This window comes from Taeniopygia guttata, chromosome 1A (assembly GCF_048771995.1).
Source record: "Taeniopygia guttata chromosome 1A, bTaeGut7.mat, whole genome shotgun sequence".
Taxonomy (NCBI): Eukaryota; Metazoa; Chordata; class Aves; order Passeriformes; family Estrildidae; genus Taeniopygia; species Taeniopygia guttata.
Window position 1 is genome coordinate 13,861,731 of NC_133025.1, and position 23,794 is coordinate 13,885,524.

A 23,794-nucleotide genomic window follows, 5' to 3' on the forward strand; every position below is an offset into this window, starting at 1 on the left:
GATAACTGTCCCTTGTATTAAAAATACAGTTGAGAAACTCCTGTGAATTTTCTTACTGTAACTGCCATTTATCTTGATAAATCTCTCCCCTTCCATTCAGCAGAAGTCTTTTCCATCCTATACACTCCTTAAATTTGTTGTAGGCTCAAATAATTTTTTGAAGTCATCACAAGCTGAAAATAGAAAAAAAACATATTGACCTGCTTAACTTAGGAAGCTCTAACACCTCTTGGTAAAGTTGTGGGTTGGCATCATTATCCAGATGGTAACACTGCTATCCCTTAACTGATTTATCTCCTTGCTTTGAAAAAGCCCTTGAAAAAGATTACAGAGATAACCAGATAGATGAAAGGGAGAAGCTTTACCCTAAAAGCAGCACCCAAAACCACTCAATGGGAGCCCTTGATAATCCTTTGCCAGACTGTTATTCCCATCAGATCAAACAAGATGGAATGAGATTTAGGCTATGCTAAGTGCCATACTGCAGTATTACAGTCCTACTGTCACACCTTCTAGCAGCTTTTATCTTTTTTCCTTCCCTCCTGCCCCAAAAGAATCTGATTTAACTCACAAAACCAACTCCATCAGAGGCAGCTAAAAGGAGTTTTGCAGGTCCCTTCTGCTGCATTTGCTCTTTTACTGTGGCTTTGCTTTGCATTGTTTCAGAGATGGAGTCAAACGTCACAAATATAAGCAACCTGAAGAGCATCACCACTCTTACCTACTCCAAAGACAAATCAGTAATGTCAATACTGTAAGGTGAATTCTCAGGGATTTTTCTAGAAGAGACCTTTTACAGCTTTACACTAAACAATGAAAGCAAAAGCTTTCTGAATACTCCAACTGCATTCACTATTTTCCGTTGTCCCACACTTGCATCTCCAATAGAAGTATTTAAACATTCTGAAGCTGAATGTTTTAGAAAGCCATTCATAATCAGTAGCTTTACCTGAAACAGTGAAAGAACAGTGTTTCTGGTAAAGCAAACTGGCCTGGAGAACTCCTGCTCCCTGTGCCCACCCAGGGAGGGCTGGGATCCTGCTCCCACACAGGCAGGGGTAGGAAAGCAGCCAAGGGGAGGATGAAAAGCTGCTGCAGCTGCTAAAGGCTGGTAGCAAAGAGGCAGCCACAGTCACACCTACCAGGTGACAAAGAGAATCATGGTCAAGCTCAGAAAACTCCTTTGCATTGCTGCCTGTGGGGATGACACCACAGAGGCAGGCCAGGAAGTGTGTCCATCCCTGGTAAGGAAAAGTCCAGGTAGTAAAATGGCACAAATCATGAATCCAGGGAGGAAGATTGTTTGGAGTCAAGAGAATAATGGTGAGGTTGCTCCAGAGTGACAAGGAGGAATGGGCTGGAAGAGTTAACTAAAAGAAGCAATGCTCATAGAGTAGACAAGGTTCCAGAAGTTCATTTGGGATGGGAATTTTGTTTTGCTGAAGACAGTCAACAAGTCTTCAGGGGACAGCAGCATACAGGAATATGGACAGTACAGAAGTTGCTTGTGGCAAAGCAAGATGTTTGCTGCTGCATGCAGCCAGACTACAGTGCAGGCTGCCTGAGCTGGGCAACTTGGAGCATCACAGGAGCTGCTGGGAAGCCTACCTGACTCTAATCTGGGGAGATAAATTAATTCAGGGGCTTTGTTAATACTTGAAATGCAGAATTTTCCATGACATTTTGGTAAACTTTAGCAGTCCTAGCTTTTGTTAACTATGCTGACAGCACAGGAGTCAATTCAGATGCACCAGTTTACCATTAAAATCTTGTCTTTAGAATTGCAGGCTCACTACTGTTGAGGACACCAGTGCCAAAGTAGTTATGGAAAAATAAACAGCACTGTGGGTGAAAGCAGTATCATGAAATCTACAGCACAGAGGAGATCACAGCTGCTGTCATATGAAAAGATGTAATATATAGTTGTATTGTTGTTTTTTAAGATGGAAGAAACCCTGCTTATGTAATATACAAAACATACTCGTGAAGGGATTAGACTAAATAATGCCCTAAATTCAACATATTCTAGTCTAATGAAGGACATAAGACCTGTTCAGCAATCTGTTTCTATTCTTAAAGTCAAGCTATGGTATACATTACAAATATTGTTTGTAAAAGAGAGCTATGGAAGGAGGGTTGGTGGGATGTTCTGCATATATTAATGCTTCATTAAAAATGCCATAAGAAGTAAGGAAAAAAAAAAGCCCTAAGTTTAAGATGCCCTCCCACATAAGGAAAAGGATTTTAAAGCACTTATTAAATTACTTCACTTGCATGAGCGAAACCATGAGCTTTCTTGGAAATCAGGACAAGCTGATTATATAAGACCCTGATAGCTCTTCTTTAAAATGTTATTTGAACCCATGAAGATTTATATCTGGAGTTAAAAGGAAACAAAAAAAAAAAAGTATGATTTGGGTTGTGGCTCTTAAGGGATCTTAATATGTATCCCTTAGAATTACTCTAATTAATTAATCTTATATGGAATTGTGAATCCTAGCGCTACCCTCCTGGGCTCTGCCTTTGGTCAAATGGAGCCAGATTTACATGGTAAGCTTCAGAAGAGGCAGGGATCATCTTTCTGCTCAGTACTGGACTGCACCTTGTGCACTTCTGCCCCGATCAATCAGCAGGGCAGACGGAGGACGCTGGGGCCAGACTTTTCTTTAGTATTTTGGTAAAAGCCAGTTTGCTCTGCAAACTTTAGGGCAAAACAGAAAATGGAAAATCTGCTGTGTAAGAGAACATCTGTGTGAGACCAGGTCTATTTAATCTAGTGCTATAAAAATCCCTGCAAAACCAAACAGTATCACCCAACAGCATCACCTGTAGAAGAAGAGAGGAGCAGGAGACATTTCTGGTTATTCCAGAGGGCACAACGCAGGCTCAAAGGGGCTGTGCGAAGGGAAGGGCCGGCAGCGACCCCGAGCTGCCACTTGTCCCTGTCCCGGGGCTTTCCCTGAGCTGCCACTTGTCCCTGCCCCGGCAGGTGATGGTCAGAGCAACTCCTCAGCTCAGGACAGCAGCTCCTTATGGACAGCACCGCTCACTGGGCCTGGCTTTCAACTCAGCTTCAGCAAGGGTGAGCTTGCATAAGGAGAGTTAACACATGCTCTAATGGTAGAGGTAAGAATTTGGCCCTTGAATGGATGAACTGTTCTTCAGGCTGGCTCAAATCCTGTCATGTCTAATAGGGTTCCTTTTATGGAAGAAAAGTTGAATTTTCAAGCTGAATTTAAAAAGAAAAAAATTGCCCTGGCCACTTAAATAAGTGCTCCTTTCAACACAATCCCCGCTCAGGGAGGACACCTGCAGCAGGGTCATCTCACCCAACTTTAAACATCTGCAGGGCAGCTGGCTGCCTGAGAGAACTCCCGTGTCCCAGCCCACACTCCATTCACTGAACAGAGAAAATAGGAGCTTTCAGGACACAATGCAACTGACCTATTTTAGGTACCTGCTTCAGGATGAGATGAATCAGCCCCAGCAGTGCCTGTTTCTCTCTGTTGTCTACAAAGGGAGTCTGGCAAATATACCTCTGGCCAGGTAAATACCACCCCTGGTGCTGAATACAAGCAGAAAGAAATGCACAAAAATGCTCAGAATGGGACTAATCCGTGCCATTCACACCACGTTGTGAGCGAAGCCTTTAAGACCTACGGAGCGGAAGAAGCATTCCAATTAGCTTTAATATGAAGCTAGAAGGATCCTGGTAACACAAGGAAATTAATATCTAGGCAGCATGTCCCTAGAGTAATTGCACAGTTGTTACAAAGGGAAGTTGCACAAAATTACCATTTGCAAGGCTGCAGCAAACAAAATAATATCTTGATGTAGACCAGTGCAGGGATCTGAAGGCTCCAAACATCCAAAGTTGAACTCGCACAGCTGAACGACTACAGGTGGAAAAAGCCTCAAGAGAGTGACTGACAAAAGAGCAAGATGCCTGCAGTCCAACTTGGGTGCATATGACACACACAAAGCTGGCTCAGAAATCTTCCAATAGAGTATTAAAGAAAATATAAGTGATTCATGGTCATACTAGTGACTGATGTCTGCTTGCCTGTCTCACATATGGATAACCAGCCATGAAAAATGAATAAGGAATTCAATGAAAGAATTGAAAGGAAAAATTAAGTACTCCAGCTTCACTACTTGGTCTAATGGATGACACTGTCTCAGCCTAAAAGCCTTATCCCAAGGTTTGTTCCTTAATACCTCTGTGGTTAGAACAATTTATCAGTGTCTGAACATGACCACCAGCACACCCATTAACTGAATCAGTCTGGATGAAATTTAATTGCAGACAAAGACAAAAATGTGTTGTAGTTTAAGGATGGCATTTTCAAACTTGGGAAAAGAAATTGAAGAGAACAAAATCTCACCAGTTCTCAAATGATTTGCATTCCCTACTTTCCCTGCTATATCTGAGATTCAACATTTCCAGTGTTGCTAGCACTATCAGGACAGAATTACAATCAAAATATTCATAGCTGATTACATATAGAGCTCTGTCAGCCCTGTACCTATCACCTATGTCTCTGTAATTCAATGTCATGCCTTGAGATTCAAGAAAAGCTAGTTTTGTAGACAAACTAGACTAATTGCCAAGTATGATTTTTTAAAAATACACATCTGAAGAGACACAGTTTGTATTTTAATGTTTCAGAAATAAATCCTAGTAACATCTACTGGTGATTAACTAGTATCTCCTTAACTGGCCCAATCACTACATGGGACTGTGTGGTGCTATCAGCTTCAGGAAGTGTAAATATTTATAGCAGACTCCTCTTGGCTGCTTATGAAGTGTGGACAGAAAACAGTTGACTTTCTGAGGCACAGTCACTGTTGGCTGGAATGTAAAAGTCAGCTTTTAACACTCCAGCAAAAGCTGGCAACATCCATGCATGCTAGTTCTAGGACAGAGCTGGCACCTAGGCCAGATGGAGCCCGGTGCACCTACATGTGACAACCTTTCCCAGGTCACTGGTGTGGGGGACACCAAGGTCACTGAGAAGATGGCTGGAAAGTTTAGGGTTTTAGGAGCCAAATGATCATCTGAGCCTTGAATCCTGAGGATCCCCAGGTTGGTTTTGTCATGTTCATACAAATCTGCTCTCTCCAACATGCTTCAAAACTTAGCTTGATTTGAAAAACAAGACCCTTCATAACTTTTCCTAACATCTCAAGATGTAAAATAAAATGTAGCTATGAAGTCATCTACCCTAACAAGATTTCAAAAAGCTGATGTAATTATTACTTTCTAGAGATCATGGGCTGATTTCCTGAAGAATAACATTCCAGGTGTGTAACAAGGGTCTTCCAGTTTTAGATTTCTACTTATGTTTATACTGGTTAAGCTTTCAGAGCTTCTCTTTCCTGATACAGATGACAAGACAGCTGCAGTCTTGACTTTCCAGCAGCTAGGAGAGAAAGGCAGTTTTGCAAAAACTCATTATTAATTTAAACCATCATTGTGCGTGGTTTACTTCCTTTACGAGAGGATTATGTGCTCCTTCCAAAGGCACTGGAGAGTTTGAGTACAGGGCAGTGGAGGGGAGAGTTCAGTTTGTATTTCTGTCACTTTGCAACTCATCCCACGAGTGGGGAGAAGGCAATGGTATTTATGATACATCTCCTGAGGCACATTTTTTTTTTACTTTTCAAGAGTCCTAGTGTGCAGATAAGTTACTGCTCCATTATCATAAATGTAGAGAAGAAAGAAGCAGGATTTTTACCGTATGAGAGCGAGCCTGTCCTTTTCAGATGGATGATCATCGAGCCACTGGGAGTAGCGGGCAATGGACCACTCAGCCCTCTGGTACAGAGAAACACAAACACCAATTACACAAAATGCAAAAAGGGAAACAGACACACCAGTTTCAGAATCATAGATGACATAAATGAAAGCCACATGAGGTTCTCAATGCTGCAGTGATGCAGAATGAATTAAGAAATCAAAAACAATTAACAGGAGTAGCACAGTATGTTATTTGGGAGCTCAGAGGTCATCTACATCAGCTGTTGGCCCATTTCTGACAGGGTTTTTATGTAGATTTCCTGCATCTTACAAGAGAAGGATCCAGGGAATTTGCAGTCTGGGGAAAGATCTGCAACTTCTACCATGAGCTGACAGAATAATAAAGAATTGAATCTATTTAATATCAGGTTATCATATTCCTACTATTAATAAATCAATCAATTAATTTAGTAAAGCAATTATTATAAAGCTTTTGCCACAATAAAAACAAAATAGAAAAATTATATAAAATATGCATTTGAATATTTTTAAACTAAAACAGCTAGAGCAAACTACAGTGATCGTTGCACCTTAGGACATCTGGAAATAAAAGACAGGTTGATCTTATTACCTGGAAGGGTGATTTTAGCTCTGGTGGTGCTCTTGTAAATAAGAACTGAAGAATAATGCTGAATGGAATAACCTCTCCCAGAGCTGGGCTACTGGCAATATGCTCACTGGTCTGGAACAGCAGTGGTCTGGAAAAATGTAACAATACACTCATTAAATAAAGAAAAAGCTATTTGAATGCATAAGGTAAGTGCCTCTATGTGGTGGCAATACTGTGTTAGGATAGAACCATCGAGTTTTTTGCCTCTACTCTGCATCTTGGGTTTCCAACACAGGTCCAGTTTGCAAAAATTTACAGCAGTTGCCTATTGTAATTAAACAGCACAGGACTGTTAATTTTGCATTCCAGTGAAAACATTTAAGGTAACTATAGAATTCGCTGTCATACAGAAGATGTACTGAAAGCAACACAAAAAAGTACAATTTGGCCAACATTTGCATGACAAAGATTATTAAATCATAGTTATACTCTGCATAAAATTTAAAAGAACTTTAATCTATTTCTAATTTGCAGGTGGGTGTTGCCAAAAAAGCTCTCAGTTCAATCAGAACTAACAGGAGGCAATAAATCAGTTCTGAAATACCATTTAGTCATACTGCGACTGCAACTCACCTGAATGACCTCAGCTGTCTGTAAGATTTTCCCAAGTCAGAGACTCGCCGACACAGCGGTGCTACTGCTAACTCCATCTACAAAAGCAAACAGTTCCATTTGAATTAGATTCTCCCAAAACATAACACCTGGTATTGAAGTGCCCTGTCCTTAAGCAACAATCCAAACTTGCAGACTAAGTCAGTGACTTCTCTCTGGTGGCTGAATTAAGACAAGAAGCTGTCTTTTCCTTTCACACAGTGCTGCCCAAGCCAAGACTTTTGCCTTATTCTTGGCAACACAATAAGCATTTCGTGACAAATGGTAAAGACAGTCTGTGCATAACAACAGAAGGGGCCTTGTGAGCTTTCTGAGACTAAGGCTTTGTTTCTTGCAGCAGGTTTATTTTATTGGTGATGAGTTTCCTAATGAAGCACTTATGTCAATACCCCAAAAATCTGACCGCAGCCTGGGAAGAAAGCAAATCTAGGCAGGTCTCCACAAACCACTGCTAAAGCAGTAAAACTGCAGACACATTTCAGCTGGGCATCCTTTCCTTTGGTGAAGGACAAGGTTAAAATTACTCTTTCCTGAACAGTGGGCCCCAAATTTTGGGGCACAAAACCTATACAGATTAGATAGAAGGCAGCTGTGATCTATTGCCAAAGGGTCATACGGAATCATGGTTAAAGAGTAAGACCATTATTTTCATACTGCTGGGTTTCTGAGTTAGAGCAGCCATCTTTAAAAACAAACAAGTTAAAACACTTTCTGTTGTTGAAGCATGGGAGTTCTGCTTTTTTGAAGAGCCAGGCTCCACTTCAGTTTTTACATCTAAGTCCTGTCACAGGCTCTTCATTGACAGTGAGAACACAAAGGTAAGAAAGAACTGTTTCCCTTCTGGATCCCAGACTGAACATGAACATTACACAGCAAAATTTCAGTTCATGTGCACACCAATACAAATACCACCACTTTAAAAAAAAAACTGGTAATTTTACTCAGACATGGATTAAGTCTTTATTTTTTTGCATTCCTGAACTGTCAGCCAAATGACAGATCAAGCTTTATTCTCTGTTTTTTAAAATCCCCAACTTGAAAGACTATTCAGACTTTGATTTACATATAATGCACAGTTAAACTAAGTTTCAAAGGATGGCAACTAAAATAAGCAACAAGATCAAAAACCACTATACCATGAGTTTCCCTTGTAAGTAATATTGCTGAACGAGTTTCAAAGTGTTTGTGATATGACACTTTACAGTGAAGTCTTTAATACTATTACATTATTCTTTCCAGTTCAGCATTTCCTCAGACAGAGATGGCTGCTGGGCCACCAGCTTCACCAAGAACACGTAACTATGCTGGGATTCCAGCATAAAACAAGGAACATGGTGCTGTGAACTATGATGCCATAGTTCAGCTAAACCCAGAAGAAATTAAATTAGTGAATAATGCAAATCAAGGCTATATACTTCAGGGCTATATACTTCCCTCTTTAAAAGCAGGTGGCAGGATAGGAGTCATCTCACCTGCTTCTCAACATCTACAGGTTCTGTTCAAAGGCAGTGGAGAGAAACAGCCACTCTTGGGGGGGGTGATGCACCTTTCCCCAAGGTGGACACCTAAAACCGGTCAGGCAAATCATGTTTGTAGGAGTGACCTCCTACACAACACTCAGGCAAAGCTGGGAAAGCCAACCCAAGCATCTTGGCTTTCCCTGCAGATCAGGAGAGGTGGGTAGCTCTGGAAAGCAACGGGGAATGCCCCACAGAGCTTTCCCATGGGCAGTGCACAGCCACTGCCTGAGCCCAGGGACCTCTGTGTACCTGCCCACATCAGGCACTTCCGGGCCACTTGAAATCTGCATTTTATGCAGTTTTCACTTACAGGAGAAGAAAGTGAATAAAAAAATCCAGGACATAAGGAAATAAGGCTCCAGACCTGAGTAACAGCCTAGCTTCTTCTTGCCTAAAACCCTTTCTGGTCCCTAAATCTTTAGGCTATGAAATGCCCCCCTCTACACCCTGAGGATGAGGTCACCTTTCCTGCAAGCAGGTGGGAAGTCAATGTCCCCGTGGTTCAGGAGCCACCAGCTGCTGTGCTGTGCTGGATCTGCTGGCACGAGGGAGTGAGGGCATGCTCCCAGGGAATGCAGGCTCTGCAGGGAACTGCTGCAGGGAACTGCTCCAACTCCAAGCTGCATTGAAGCTTACAGCAAGCTCAGCATCTTGTTCCCCCAGGGCCCCCAGGAGCACAGGTGGGAGGCAAGAGGCTAGTGTGCCACACAGGATCAGGAGCAAGCAGCCAAAATACGAGCTAACCAAGTATGCTTTGCTGCATTATGATATAAGAACCCTACAGATCCTGAAAAACAAATGGGAGCAAGTCTGATTTCTCCAGAGCTTTGTTTCAGGCGTCAGTATTGGCTGGGGGCAGCTGGAAGCAACTGATATCCTGCAGGAGCCGGTGTCCCTGCTCTGGTGGGAGCTGTGGGCTTGTAGCTGTGAGGGACCAGGGAGAAGATAATTCCTTTAGGTTCTTCAGAGACTTTGATAACAGGCAGCAAACTGCCAGTCTGACTTGGGGAAACAGAGATGCGTAGATCAAACGGTACTCATGAGGGGGAAGAAATAACAGCATAGCAAAATATAATTTTGCCTAATAAGTTTTAAAAGATTGTTTAGCTCCCGGAACATCATATGAAGTAATGAAGTTAAGCAAAACTTTCTGCAGCTTAACCAATTCCTTATTAAAACAAATTTTAATGAATTCTCTTGAATATACTTTGTAGTTTCCATAAATTAATTTTTTTTGTTTTAAGTACTAAAGAAGAAAAATTACTTTGGAAAATTCTGTTACTTCATCTTCAACCTTTATTCACTGCAGGAAATTATTAGTATTGCTAGAACTAGACAGATATAATGGTGGCAGCAGATGGTGGATTCGTGAAGTAATAGCTGCCAAAGAAAAATATTGTTTTTAAGCTTTGCAGCATACTATACTATCTCACATTGACTCATGAAGAGTGGGAATGAGTGAAAACTAATGTGGCAAAAATGTACATAAACCACAGAAACTCTTTTTTTTTTAAACTATAATATTAGTTTTTGTGTTATAACCCAATCCTTCTCCAATAAAAAGTATAATTCACATAATAACTAAGATTGTTTTCTTTCCTTGAATTTTAGGTGTTTATCTGAGCCCAGTGACACGGTGGGATGCTATGGCATCCTGCTGTCACAATCATTTCTGAGGCCACTGAGAGGGGTTTAGTGTCTCTGCTGAGCACTGTGCCAGCCCAGGAACAAGTGCTGGGGAGGAACCACTCGACTGGAACAGCTGCTATTTTCAAGGTGCTGGAATTGGGCAGAGAACTGAGCGTGCATCACTTCTGGTTGTGTTACCTGTCATCACCTGAAACGGCATCAACTGTTGATTCACACAGCCAGTCCTCCTGCAGCAGCCTCTGCTGGGATACACAGCTGTAGTTTCAAATCTTGTCAGTGAGCTCCTGCATCAGGGGATGGTTTTGGCTGTTGGCAGCCAGTATTTGTATTATGTGTGCAAGGCCTTTCTCTCACCCATGTCCTGTGGACTTTACTTATAAAAGGGTAAGTAGTATTTTCTGTTTCTTCTCCAGATTTCCCTTCCAAACTGTAAATTTGAAAATTCCAACATCCAGATTAAATTCAGTGATAAATCAGGTGTTCAAGCAGTAATTTGCAACCACAGAGGCTTGATGTGATATTATCATTAACACAGAATCCAAGGGGAGCACTAAGAGATGAATGTGCTTGCCAAAAAGCAAGCAGCAGATACAACAGAAGAAGGCCTAATGACTTGTTTCTTTTAGCTTTGTTCAAAACCCATTGCTTTTCCATGACTTGAAATGTTAGTTTGCTATGCTATGCAGGACACAGTGGCAGGTGCCTGCCCAACATATGCTTCTTTTCAATGGTTAATGCTATCTAAGCCCAAAAAGGCAATATTATCTTTTCTTCTCATATGACTCTGCCGTAGCCCATGGCTAGGTGGTCAATTATTGAACTATTCACTGGCTGGCCATATTGAAAAAAATACATCACACGCCTGGCTTCTCTAATTGGATTATGTTCAGCAACCCAAGGGTGAAGTTAATACATAGTCTAGATACAGATAATGCATATATATTGAAGAGTGTTTTAAAAGAACCCACAATGAAGTTATTTTTTAGTGTCTATTGTGGTATTTTCAAGATCTCTCTTTACTTAAACAGCTGTTTTTTCAGCTGGAAAATCTTAACATTAAATTTTTAGCAATTACATTTCCTCCTGGCCAAGATGAATCCCAAGTTTTTAAATGTTACCTCCAAATGCTTTTTTCTAGCCACTCACTAGGACAGAATGCTTTAACAAGCAAGGGAGCAGAAGAGCTGAACTATTATATGAAAGGAGCTGGCCTTGAAGGGATGTGCAATTTGATTTCTCCCCAGTGCAGCAATTCCAAAATGGTTGATGTTTAAGTAAATCCTTCAGCTGTAACACCTCTAAAATAACACACATCAGCAAATAATTCCCTCTTTCCAGGAAGATAATTAGCACTAAACATTAAATGTATTTCAGCTTTAGTAGTTTCTGTCTTGATGACTACAACTGTGATTACAGCATCCTGCTGCTCTCATTTCTCTGTAAGAAACTAGAAAGCAAATTTTAAAGGAAAAATTATAAAAACCACTTTTACACTTGTATCATTGTGTTTGTTCAAATGAGCAAATCTGTCTACATTTTTAAAAATCCAAATGCCTTTTTTTTAATGCCACATAGCCACATACTGAATCATAAAACCAGGTTCTGACCATAGTCTAGCCAGCCGACAGGAACAGCTCTTCTACACTAGAATTTAGCATTGTAAACTTCTACCATAAAAACAGTTTTCTAGGAAAATTCAATAAAACCCAAATAATTTGCAGTATTTTTTTTTTTGAGAATGACTTGAAGAATTGGTGGCAGCATTAACTGTCCTCTATCAAAATGGTCTGAACACAGTACTGAACAATGCCAAAAATCCCAACCATGAATCATGCCTAGATAAGAAATACAGAAAAGCATATAGAGAATAGTATCAACTCTAACAAAACCAATAAAAATTGTTCATTTTTTGCTGCATTTTCCAGCACTTCTATCGGGTTTTAAGAAGGCCTGAACTACAAGCCACAATCCCAAAGTATGCCTAAGTGCTGTAACAACTCTGAACACCAAGCAAATTAAAAGGTCCTCTGGAGAAGAACTTGTACTCCCCAGAAACAGAAGTGTTGAAAGCCATCAGGGCTCTCTGGCTTGCTTGCCTCCAGGAGAACATTTTTTTTTCAGTCTGACAAGTACTGAATTAAAATGTGAAATTTGGTATTAAATATGTGAATATTGAATTATGGGCACCTTGAAAATATAAAACCAAATAAACCAAGCTGATTTGGGTGTATACAGGAGTGAGCTGAACAGTAATCTTATGCAATTGCTTGCATAAAAACTGAGAGCATTAAAAGAGCTGAACTCAGCCTGGAAATGTTTCAAATGAGACTCCCAAGGAACTGTGGCACTGCACTCGATAACAACCTTGCAGTGCTGTGCACATTTCCTAGGGCTTGCAATGTTCCTGTGCTCCTGTAAGCACTGATTTACATGAAATCACATTAATTGTATTCAGGCTTATTTCAAGCCTATCATAGCTCTGTTTGCAGCTGCCACAGCAGCACACACCTAGTCTCACTGCTGAGAAATCTGTAATGCATAGGACAGGCAAATGCCATAGTGATAATGCAAACAGGGTAAGACAGAGAATTCAACAGAGCTACAGCAGTAATTCCTAATGTATGAGTAGCTGAGCCTCACTCCAGAAAATTGGCTGTTATGCACCTCAGCAAACGCAGCTCTGAATGAAGAGAACTTGAAATTCGTTTTCTCCCTTCTGTGTGGACACCTGTTGTTTTGAGGCAACTTATCAGTGGAACACGTTTTCAGCGCAAAGATTTTCAAATCAGACTCTCAGCCAAAGCTATTCTTGCTGAGTATAAGGCAGCTGTAACTCTGTGAGTGCCCTGAAAGAATGTGAAGAAGCATGAGATACCCAAAATCTGATGCAATCAAAGGTTACTTGATTCATTGCAGGTGTGTTTATAATAAGAACTCGAATTAATCAAAGCTTCTGGACAGATTTCTGCCCAGGTCTTTTGCTTGCAAGCAACCCTAAAATACCAGAAGGGGTTTTAGATCTCAAAAGTGAGTTCTGAGCAGGAACATGTAACCCTTTTTCGTGCAGAGAAAATCCAAAATTATTTTACAAGACAGAACACAAGTAAAAACAGTTTATAAACAAACCTACTCCTACACACAGTATCTTTCCAGGCAGGTTGTTTCCTTTGGGTTTGGCTTTAGTCCAACAATGCAGTGCCTTTCTGGGACTGAAAAAAAACCCTGCACATGGCACTTATGGCCATTTGGAAAAATTTATCCTTCTGATCAAGCCAGCAGCCCAGCTAAATACCTGCTCCCTGCCCTCCTCAGCCAAAAGCAGCAGCAACCTCCCCTAGTCCTCATTAAAGCTGCATTTACACCAGGACTCCTGGCTGGGTCAGAGCAACAACCACCTTCCTGCCAGGCTCCCAGGAGCTGGCATCGTGGGCATGTGCACAAAATCACCAGGTTTTTGGGAGAAGCACACAAGCACACACATGCCAGAAAACATGGTTGTAAAGCAGCATCCACTTACAAAATGTTTCAGTCCTTTTCCTTCTATGCTGAGCAGGAGGATAGAGTGTCCAGGCCATTCTGGCCCATTGTCTGTGCAGAGATGCTCAAAGGCACAGAGCGAGTACTGAGCTGGCTCCTGCAGCCGGTCGGACATGGATTTCTTGTCTTAACCTCATTTTTAAACAAGCCAAGAATACGGTGCAATGAAGAAAAGAAAAACACAAGCCCCCAAATGCAGCAACAGTTGAAGGCAGGAGACAAGAATGAATTCAAACCCTTTTTTTTTTTTTTGATACTGTGGTACAAAAGAAATCAGAATATTTACTCCATTGAGGAGTTATACTCAGCACAGTGGGGAAGACCATGTAAATTCCTCCAGACTCTAGAAAAACATATCTTCATTTTTTACTTGAAAGGTAGTCCATATTAGAATGGGAAAAATCAGTGTTTAAAAAATTTTAAGCAAGTTATATTTTTAGGTTGTAACTAGTACTTAGATCAGATACTTTTACTATACAATCAGGTGAAAACATTTTCCAAATTTATATGGCTTTAGTTAAAATTAGCATAAATTACAAAAATTATCTCTATTCCTTCCACAGGAAGAGTCAAGAGTCCTTTTTTTGCTTCCAATTTTATGCCATTGTCTTCAAAATAGAGAAAGGAATGGAACCTTCTTGCTGAAAGCAATTGAAAACTTCCCCTCCATTTCTGTGGTAAAGGGCTGATTTGCTATTTTTGAGTAATGAATAAAAGAATTTTACTCAGGAGTATGTAACTCACAGGCAAATGATACAAAGCAGCCACAAGAAGGAGTGGAGGTGGCAGCAATTCCTGCCTTCCTCTCCTACCTCAGTTACCTACCAGCTGAAATCAGCACTCAGTATGCAGACAGCTGGTGCTAATTCTCTTTTCCACTTGGATAATAATAAATGGCAGCCTCAGATTGCTCCGTGGTTGCCTGATTCTTTGGCACATTAACCATACAGTAGTACTGCAGACAAATTAAATTTTAATATACTAGGTAACACAGACAGGTAGTGGATATTAATCTGGCAATTTCTTTTGTGGTTTAGTCCTGTATAGGAGTTAGATAAAGCTGAGATGCAGGTCAGTCAATTGGGTCATGAAGAGAATCTCACAAGACAACTGCCCTTCTGTTTTCCACAGGACGGCTCTTGCCTGGATATTGATATTTCTTTAGCTTGTCTCCTTCACTGCAAAGCAGCTGAGCTAGCCATAAACCACTGTGGGCACAGAGTGACTGAGGAAGTGACACACCACATTCCATCAGAAGAGAGAGAAAGAAAGAAGTGAATGAACGGTGGGAAATGACGGACGTGCCACAGAGGTTGGCCAAGTGGGACAACATGCCAAGGTGCAGCTGAATTTAAATGCAACAGTCACCCAGACAGGAAGCTGCCAGACCTCCCTGAATGTGCCTTACAGTGATGAGGGGTCTTCAACTACTTAGTGGATGCATTTCTCAGGATCCAGTATCTTATCAGAGAGGATGTTTAGACCTGGAATGCACCAATCTCTACAACTGTTTACACTTCAGTGGGGACAAAAGTGTTGATACTTTTCAGTGAAATCAGTGAAATGACACTAAAAAGCAGAAATCAGCACTGGGGGTACCTGTGCAAAATCTGCTGCCAGGCGCATCTTCCCACCTTCACCGAGGGGCCGGATTAGGCTGGCATTGCGAATGAAAAGCTCAATTGCTCTTTGAGCCATGGCTTCAGTGTTATCAAAGACAAAGTCAAAACACTCAAAATGTCTGAAGTAGTCACTCATGACTCTTGCAATAAAACCCTGAAGCTCTTTCATGTAGAGAGAACAAGGGACATCTGGTTTTCCTGAGTTGGATAATGATCTGAAAAAAACAAGAGAAGAAAAATAAATAGGGCCAGCTAAATTCATCTTTAGAACACAAACAAAACCTACTGGATTCTTTTAAACTTTTTTCCTACCTAATCAAGTCATGACATGAATTGTAGACACTCATTTCTACTCAAGAATATGGAGCATGTAACTCTCTCTGAAAGTATAGTCAGAAGATATCTCTTTATCAGCCATGCCCATGAAGAATTAAAAGATGAAACAAGAAATAACAAGATAAAGGGCAATACCCCACTCCTACCCAACTTGCAGAGCCTCCCTCCTTCAATTTGGAGCCTATGCCTGAAATCCAGATCTTAAATTTGAATGTCCCAGTTGTTGATTCAAAAGTGTAATAGTGGCTCATAAAATGTAAACGTATGTCACGGAGTTACTAATTGAGCCTGTCAATCCCAAACCTGTTCTTTGTATAGAATAAGTCTCTGAGATTCCTCCAAACTCAGGATTACAAAGTCAGTATCACAGAAGCAGCACAGAAGCCCCCGGATACAAACCAATCCTTTTTCTCTTTCTTTGACTGACAGTCAGGTCAAAGAGTTCTTCCAAACTTAGAACACACAGGCTATCTAACAAAACAGCCTTTGGCTAGAAACTGTTTGCCCACATACAGAGGCATTGTACTACTGGTACCAAACGAGGGTAAGAATAAGATGTTGTTTAAAAAAAATTTGAAGGGAAAATTCAAAACATCTCAGAAAATACAGTATTTTCAGTTAATTCTCAAGACAGAAACCAGGACAACTGATGATACAAGCAATGTCAGAACAGACATGACAACCAAAATAAAATTTAGGAAGGAAGTCTCAATTATACATCAGACTGAAGATCTTGGCATGTAAAGAATCCTGGAAATTTTAATGAAAACACACTGGGAAAATAGTATAACATACTGAACCAGAGATTTAAATTTTTTAAAAAGTTAATTTTAACTATTACATCACAGGCGATATGCTTCGATAAACAGGAATACTGACAGTTCTGAAGACTGTCCAAAAAAACCACATTTTGAAAGCAAAAGGGCTTTTTTAAGCACAAAAATGGCCTCTTGTCAGCTTTCCTTTTCTAATTTGAATGATTTTTACTCAACAGATATGAATAAAAAAAGGGGGAGGGAGAGAAGACAGATGTTACCTAATTAATTTGTTTCAACAGATAGGTGTAATTCAGCTTCCTGTGTTCATTAACCATAAAGCATCACCTTCCCCCCAACAAACAAGCACTCTTGCTTCAAGGACATTGTGGCAATAACAATCTATTACACACATGCAGTACATCTTACTAGAGCAATGGTAAATGTAAAAGATATTTCTAGTTACCCAGAAAAATCTTCCTGGTGCATAGTGATGATAATAGCTTCCACTGAATCTCCTACAGAGTTCAGTAGCGGCTGAACAGCACTACCCATTAGATCATGGACTGCCTAAAATAGAATAAGAAAAAGGCAGAAGTAAGGAAACAAAAACTAGAAGCATTTACATTTTGACACCTCAAAAATACCTTAGGAAACAGTCCATTTTATCAGTGCTTTTTATTATTTTGCATTAGAAAATGCTAAATAGGAGAACTAAACCTAAAGGTAACATTTCTCTTTAACTGATTTTACCAGAAAAAGTACAGAAATAAGGCTGCTTGCTGCTTCTGTGTAAAGCCTTCCTTCAAAAAGCTGCACAGCAATTTAGCATTCCTGGTTTGTACATGTACATGTTTTTGTGCACACTTGGCTCAGTTGTTCATTCCCCAGACACAAGCTGCCCTTCACTCCCTGCACACAAACCCTCCCAGGTCAGTGCCCAGCAGGACAGACTTGGAGAGCTGTCAGCCACATCCCCCTCCAGGAAAGTACCAGGTCACATAAAAATTATAATTTGATGTCTCTGTTGTGGGAGGAAGGGGGTGATGAAGGATCCAACTATTGCTCTGTGAATGCTGCAGAGAAAGACATTTATTTTCACAGTCAGATGACATCTATGCCCTGACCGTTATGAGAATATTCTGAATACAAGCATGACTCAAGCAGTGATCTGGCACTGGTAACACATATGTAGCTGCAGACACAATAAATTAGAAATGTCAGAATATTTGCATACCTGTTACTAAATATACTGATGTAAAATAATATGTGGAAAATAAGTGCCCATTTAAAGTGTAACAAAAAAAGCCAAGCTCAGCCCTATCCCTGAAGCATATGGACATTCAATTACCTTTAAGGCAGTTGTGACTGTTTGCTCAGCAGCTGCTGGAAATGAGCTCTGACTGGTAATAACCTAAAAATTGTAAAGTAATTGTTAATAATCAGCATTCAACAAATGAACAGTATTCATAATATTCATCATAATTTAAAAACACACTGAGTTATCCTTAGCAATGAGTGTTTACAGATAACTATCAAGTGTGCTTCACACAGACAGAATTTTTGGTGCATCATCAATCCTTTGCTCTCAGATTTCCTATGGACTCTGCTTCTGCCTTGGCAAAGAAATGACTCAATGAAGTTAAGCTGAAATTTAGCTGAAAGGCTAACAGAATCAGAATAAAAATAACTGGTGTATTCTCCTACTGCTAAGTATAGAATTCATGGAGAACTATGTAAGCAGCTCTGTGGCAAATATTTGAAGGAATGGTTGCTCTTTCTCAGTATTATGACTATTATAGCACGACATGTTAAATAGTTGTTTATGTACAGCTAAAACAATATTAAAATTAAGAGTCAAGGAATGATCTGAAGGACTATTCTACCAATTTCCTTACAGTCTTGAACATGCTACACAATAGTATTTTTAAGCCAGATAAGTACTGAACTCAAAGACTGAATCATATCAGATCTCCCTCCAACAGTAAGACACATGAGGTTCATTACTAAGTACATCAGAAAAAGCAGACTTAAAAGTTGATCTACCATCTGTTTGCAAAATCCAAGGAAATTTTATAGGCTTTTTAGCATTTTTTAAAATTCTTTGAACATATCCAGAGTCAGGAGTACTCATGATCTTTTTTTCTAATCAGGCTAGGATTTAAATAAGATTTACTGCAACTACCAATGTATCTGTTTGGTTTAGTTTACAAAGACTGTGTAACAACTGGCATCACTAAATCAGTAAACTGGAATTATTCATAACTGTGCTTAGTCCTGAAAAATTTTCAGGCCAGACTTTAGTCACAGTAATAATGTATGGAGATATTTGTGAGATATTGCTTTTCTTGATTTCACCCTTTCCTTCCTCTTTTCAGTTTAGACACAATTTTGGGAAAGCATTGAAGGTCTCCTGAAAAATGTAAACTTGGGCTGAAGCAGATGCAGCAAGGGGCTATCAGGCTGATTATTACAAAGACAGATAAGAAAAAACAAAGAGTTCAATTGTTTATGCTCACAAAGTAACAGCTGTCAGATGTGATTATTCTCTAGAAACATATTTTAATTTTTCTAATATTGGCAATTTGTCATATAGTTGTGCTTACAAGGGCCAGCCCAGTCTCAAAGAGCTGTACAAATGCACAGCAAGGTGCAGCTCTTAACACAAAATTGTGCTGTATTTGCCAAGAGTTCTCATCCACTGAATGGAGCATATGCACAGGATAGAGCAAGAAGGTAACATTATGGCAAGAAGAGAAATGCCAAAAGAAGCCTACCTTCAGAACTGCCTGGTGCAGTTTGTACAGAGAATTAACCACAGCCACGTTCCTCCTCTGGCCCTCTGTCAGTGGCCCAATCACCTGGCTGGCATCTCCTTGAGTAGACAGCTGCAGTGATCACAGAAATTGTTGATACCAGCTCTTTTAACAGTGTGTCTCCCCAAAGTTAACTTTGACCACAGCAAAAAGCCACAGGCCCTCACTATCCAATGTTCCTCCATTTAACTCTTGTCTTGGTCCATGGAATTTCCGTCTTCAGATTAAACAGCCTGAACAACAGCAACAGGAACCTTGTGAGACTGTCTCAGCTCCCAAACCACAGCTCTGAGACCCAGATCTCCCAGCAAAACTTCAACTTTGTAATCTAATAGTCAGGTGAAATCACCTACCTGGTGAAGCCCAAAAAAATCCCAGCAGCTTTTCTCTATGAGCAGCATACATTTTTCTGTACACCCTCAGTCTGCCCTTCTGACAACTATTCAAATCTCTCCTTCAAAGCTCTGCTTTTTCAAATAGGTGGCTTAGAGTTTTTTATATATTGGAGGCTTATAAGTCAACAGAAAAACAGAACTACAAGGACCAAAACTGCTAGACCTGTCATTAAAGAGTTTTATCTATAAATCTTTCAGCAAAATTCAAAGAAATATTTCACATTTAAACTGCACAAAGCATGCATTTTTTATTATTATGACAGAAATCAAAGTTCCAGGATGATACATAAATAGCCATTAACTATGGAACAGTCTCATAAGGACACCATAGCATATATTTATAATTTAAAACATAATAAAGTGCAATTGGTAAACGAACAACATTTTTTTTGTGCACTCAAAGCTGCAGAAATACAAAGAACTGAAAAAGGGCGATGTGAATTCTGGAAGTACATCTAAACATTAAAGCAAGAATACCTATTAATAGAAGGCTTAACTGAGATATAATTACCCAACTAGTTATCTATGTTTCAGGATACAGAATTATCCTCCAGGAAATCCCTGAAGATATCTAGCTCCAAAAGTCTCTCAGTAAAAATATATTCAACTCACTGAGCAAATGGTAAAGAGACTTTCATGGAATATGTCTAGACACAGTTGTAGGTCTTACAGAAAGTTCCTAAACTAAAACTGAGCATACAGTAATAATTGTTTAGGAACAAAAGAAACAATACGAAATTTTTTTACTTATAAGAAACAGTGAGTCTTTACTATTGAAAGACTTTTCCCATACTTCCCATAGCTTCCACACAGCAAAAGCACAGACAGCATACAAGCAAAGTTATCTAGTATTTTCCAGCACTGCTAACAATTAAGTTTTAGACAGGTTTTTGCAAGCACCCAGGACCTCTGATTTATTCACAGCACTATGGTTACAATATCTGTTCATTTCTCTATCTTCAAATTTAGGATAAATAGATTTCCAAGGGCTTTGTAGAAGGAAAGATCTTTTCCAATGTACCATCAATTATTTGATATCAAAATGTATCCTTAAACTGGTTGACAAATACATTGTTGTGTCAGCATTTTCCTGCCTCCCTGATAGAACAGCCATGTGAGCAACAACATCGTTGTTTCCTTCTAGATACTTCTATTTGACAGACCTGATTGTTTTTTAGAATTCTGCTCTCACATTGACAGCTTCACAGATTAATAACAAAACAGCTGTGGAAAGAGAGACCCTGTCCACCCTGCTGACCACCCTCTCAGACACAAATAACCTTCTCCTCTATGTTTTTTAAGTACTGTACAGACTAATTTATATTTTCACACATTTACAACTATTAAACATAAAAGATACTATTAAACCAGTAAAATCTTTTCATCCCAGTCACTTAAATTTCAGTTCCTTAGAGTTGTAAAGAATTCACAAGTTCTTAGACATTGGACTCCATCTCTCCTGCTGGTGAAAAAGCCTAACTGGTAAGTAAAACTATTAACAAGTACAAACATAACCCTTCTGCAATAACAAGAAATTGTTGCAGTCAGCAATAGTGCACAACAGCTTCACAGGCAAAATCTGAAAATACCTTAAAAACAACTAATCCGTGTAAAACTGTTCACCATATTAGATTTCCTTTAACTAATCCACTTGAATTTTGACAGTTCAATGTGCTGATCCTTTGTACATCCTAAAACCAATGGTCTAAAGCAAAGAGACCTGAAAAACTTGACTCTTGTAACTAGCAATTGGAACTAGGCAGCACAGGGCTCTCAAGGACCGTTTTTCCCTGAAGGTGTGCCATGAAAACACCTGGAACCTACATGGGCAGGTGTGTCCTACCATTTACAGAAGTCTCTCTTGCTGTCAACACAATGGTTTCCCTGACTTTGCCTCAAGGCAAGAAAGTTCTGCACTCTGTCCACTTTGGTTCATGTACCTACACTGTGTGACTGGCAAGAGTCTGGATTTCAGGCAGTTTATTATTACTTCCATATTCTAATGCCTCAGATTGAATTCCTGACACCCCTTATATCCATTATACAGTCATGCATCCAGTTAGGAAAAATGTCATTATTGTGTCTCCCTGGCTCCCAGAAAACAAGCCTTACAGCCCTCTTACTATAGACATAAACAACGCCTTCTGTTTCTTTCCCAACATACAGGGTTTTATCAACATTCACATTTATCACTCTCCTTTATACAAAAAGTACTTTGAAAGTTCTGTGCTAGACACAGGTTATGCATTTAAACCCAGTGGCAGTGCAACTTTTTCTCTGTTATCTGGCCACTGGGGATTGCATTGTGTAAATAGGTTAAGTCAAATAAGTGTGAAGCCTGTGCACGTCTGCTCAGGCTGCCTGAAAGACACAGTCCACAGGCCTTCTTTTTGATGAGAGTACTGGAGAAAAAATCAGATGCTTTTTTAATCAGTCAGATATATCCTGAAATGCAGAAGGCCAGGAAGGGTGAATTATGCTCAGCAGAAACAGGGGGGACAGAAGGGGTGACTTCATCCCAAATCAGAATCTATTTTGGGTAACAAGTGAAAGATCAAGTGCAGCTGAAGACCAGATCCCATCTCCAGGGAGCTGTCAGTCACCCTGGGAGTTAGTCTGGTTTAAGCCTGCTAGCAGAAAACAAAGGAAAATAAATGATGTTGAAGCCAGACCTGAATGAGCAGCAGCAACAAGGACTGTGATTGCTCCACATTTCTGTATCTGCCTTAAGCACAGCAATCGATTTTTTACACTCTTCACTTCAGCTGGTTAAATTGTTTCTGCATTACCTCAAGCCTGTCTACTATTTACAGTCATTTCATGGGCAGTAGCACAGGCACCCATTCCCCAGCAAGCATCAATTCTACAAGGGGTGACACGTCAGTGTGAGCTCCCTTTGCCAACAGGAGTAGGAGCACACTGCCAACATGGGATGCTCGTGAGGAAGAGTGAGGCAGAGAGGTGTCCTACCAGGAAATATTAGCCAGGACTGTTGTGTCATGCATCCAGGCACTGGGAGAAAGGTTGTGTCTTGTGGTGACCTAAAAAATGTGAATGTGAGCTTCTGTCCCATGCAGCATTTAAAAACAGCAAGGGCAAATGTTAAACTCAAATGAGAAAGAAACACTGGGAGACAGTGCCTTTCTGACATATATATGAGTTTTCTCTAAAGTAGGAGGTTGAAATGGGCGGCAGGTGACTAGCTGGAGGAAGCAGCATAGAAGAATTTTGGAGTTTTTTAAATCTAATTCAGCTGAATCTGAGACCTAAGCAGTAGACTGATATGAGGTAGCCTACCAAAAAGGACACCTGTAGAAGCCAATACACAAAAAATGTGTCACAGAGACAAACAAGCTGACTTTCAGGTCGCCTGACTTACTTCAGCCTGACATGGTCAAGAAGCTGTAAGCCATGACTGGCACTGTGCTCTCACTGACTTCAGAAGTTCTTCTGAAAAATAGTTTCTTTTTAGTTTGTATCCCTCAGTACACCTGCATGATTACACTGCTTCACCTCCAGAAAGAGAAGGTGCCTCACCTTGGGTCAGTCTGCCCAGTGCAGAAAATTTCAGGAATGATTCACCTGACCACATGCAGGAAACCACGAAGCAGAGAAGTAAGAACTTCCTTGAGTAATTCACCTAGGTTATTTTAAAACCCCTGCTTTGGCAAGATGGTACATGCACCCTGTATGCACCTGTTTCCCTTCACTAGCTATAAAGGGAATTTAAAGAAGTAGCACAGATACCTTGTAGCCTTGTCAGATACATTCTCACCCTATAAATGTATTTGCACCCCTTTGCATAGACCTACTTTGGAAATATGTCTTGGAAATAACCAGATTGAGTTCTGGATTTGACACTTCTGTGTTTGATGCCTCAGAACAGATATGAAATTTGACAGCATGGATTTGATCTCACATGTTGAGACATGTGCAATGATAAGATTAAATTCTTGTTTTCACCATGAAGCAATGAATGTAGAATTTAGATTAGGCCATGCATCAAATCATCATTTCTCCCTTGGGTTATAAATGAAATGCTAACTGAGTTTGTCTTTTCTTGTAGGAAAGCTCAGACTATTGATACATTTTTTCCTGTAATTTTTTTTAGTGCTTCAAAGTGACTAGCACTCCCCTCTTT

General features: G+C 40.1%; 1 protein-coding gene across 1 annotated transcript in view; it reads right to left on the reverse strand.

Annotated features, from left to right (window-relative positions):
* The window catches only part of COG5 (component of oligomeric golgi complex 5), a 173,088-nt gene that overhangs the window by 3,671 nt on the left and 145,623 nt on the right, over positions 1–23,794 (reverse strand). Inside the window, exons 15-21 of the mRNA XM_032743754.3 lie at positions 19,220–19,330; positions 17,794–17,856; positions 16,909–17,012; positions 15,329–15,566; positions 6,984–7,060; positions 6,372–6,498; positions 5,739–5,818 (exon numbers count right to left, since the gene is read on the reverse strand). Coding sequence (XP_032599645.3) covers positions 5,739–5,818; positions 6,372–6,498; positions 6,984–7,060; positions 15,329–15,566; positions 16,909–17,012; positions 17,794–17,856; positions 19,220–19,330 — 800 coding nt within the window. The remainder of the gene's footprint in view (positions 1–5,738; positions 5,819–6,371; positions 6,499–6,983; positions 7,061–15,328; positions 15,567–16,908; positions 17,013–17,793; positions 17,857–19,219; positions 19,331–23,794) is intronic.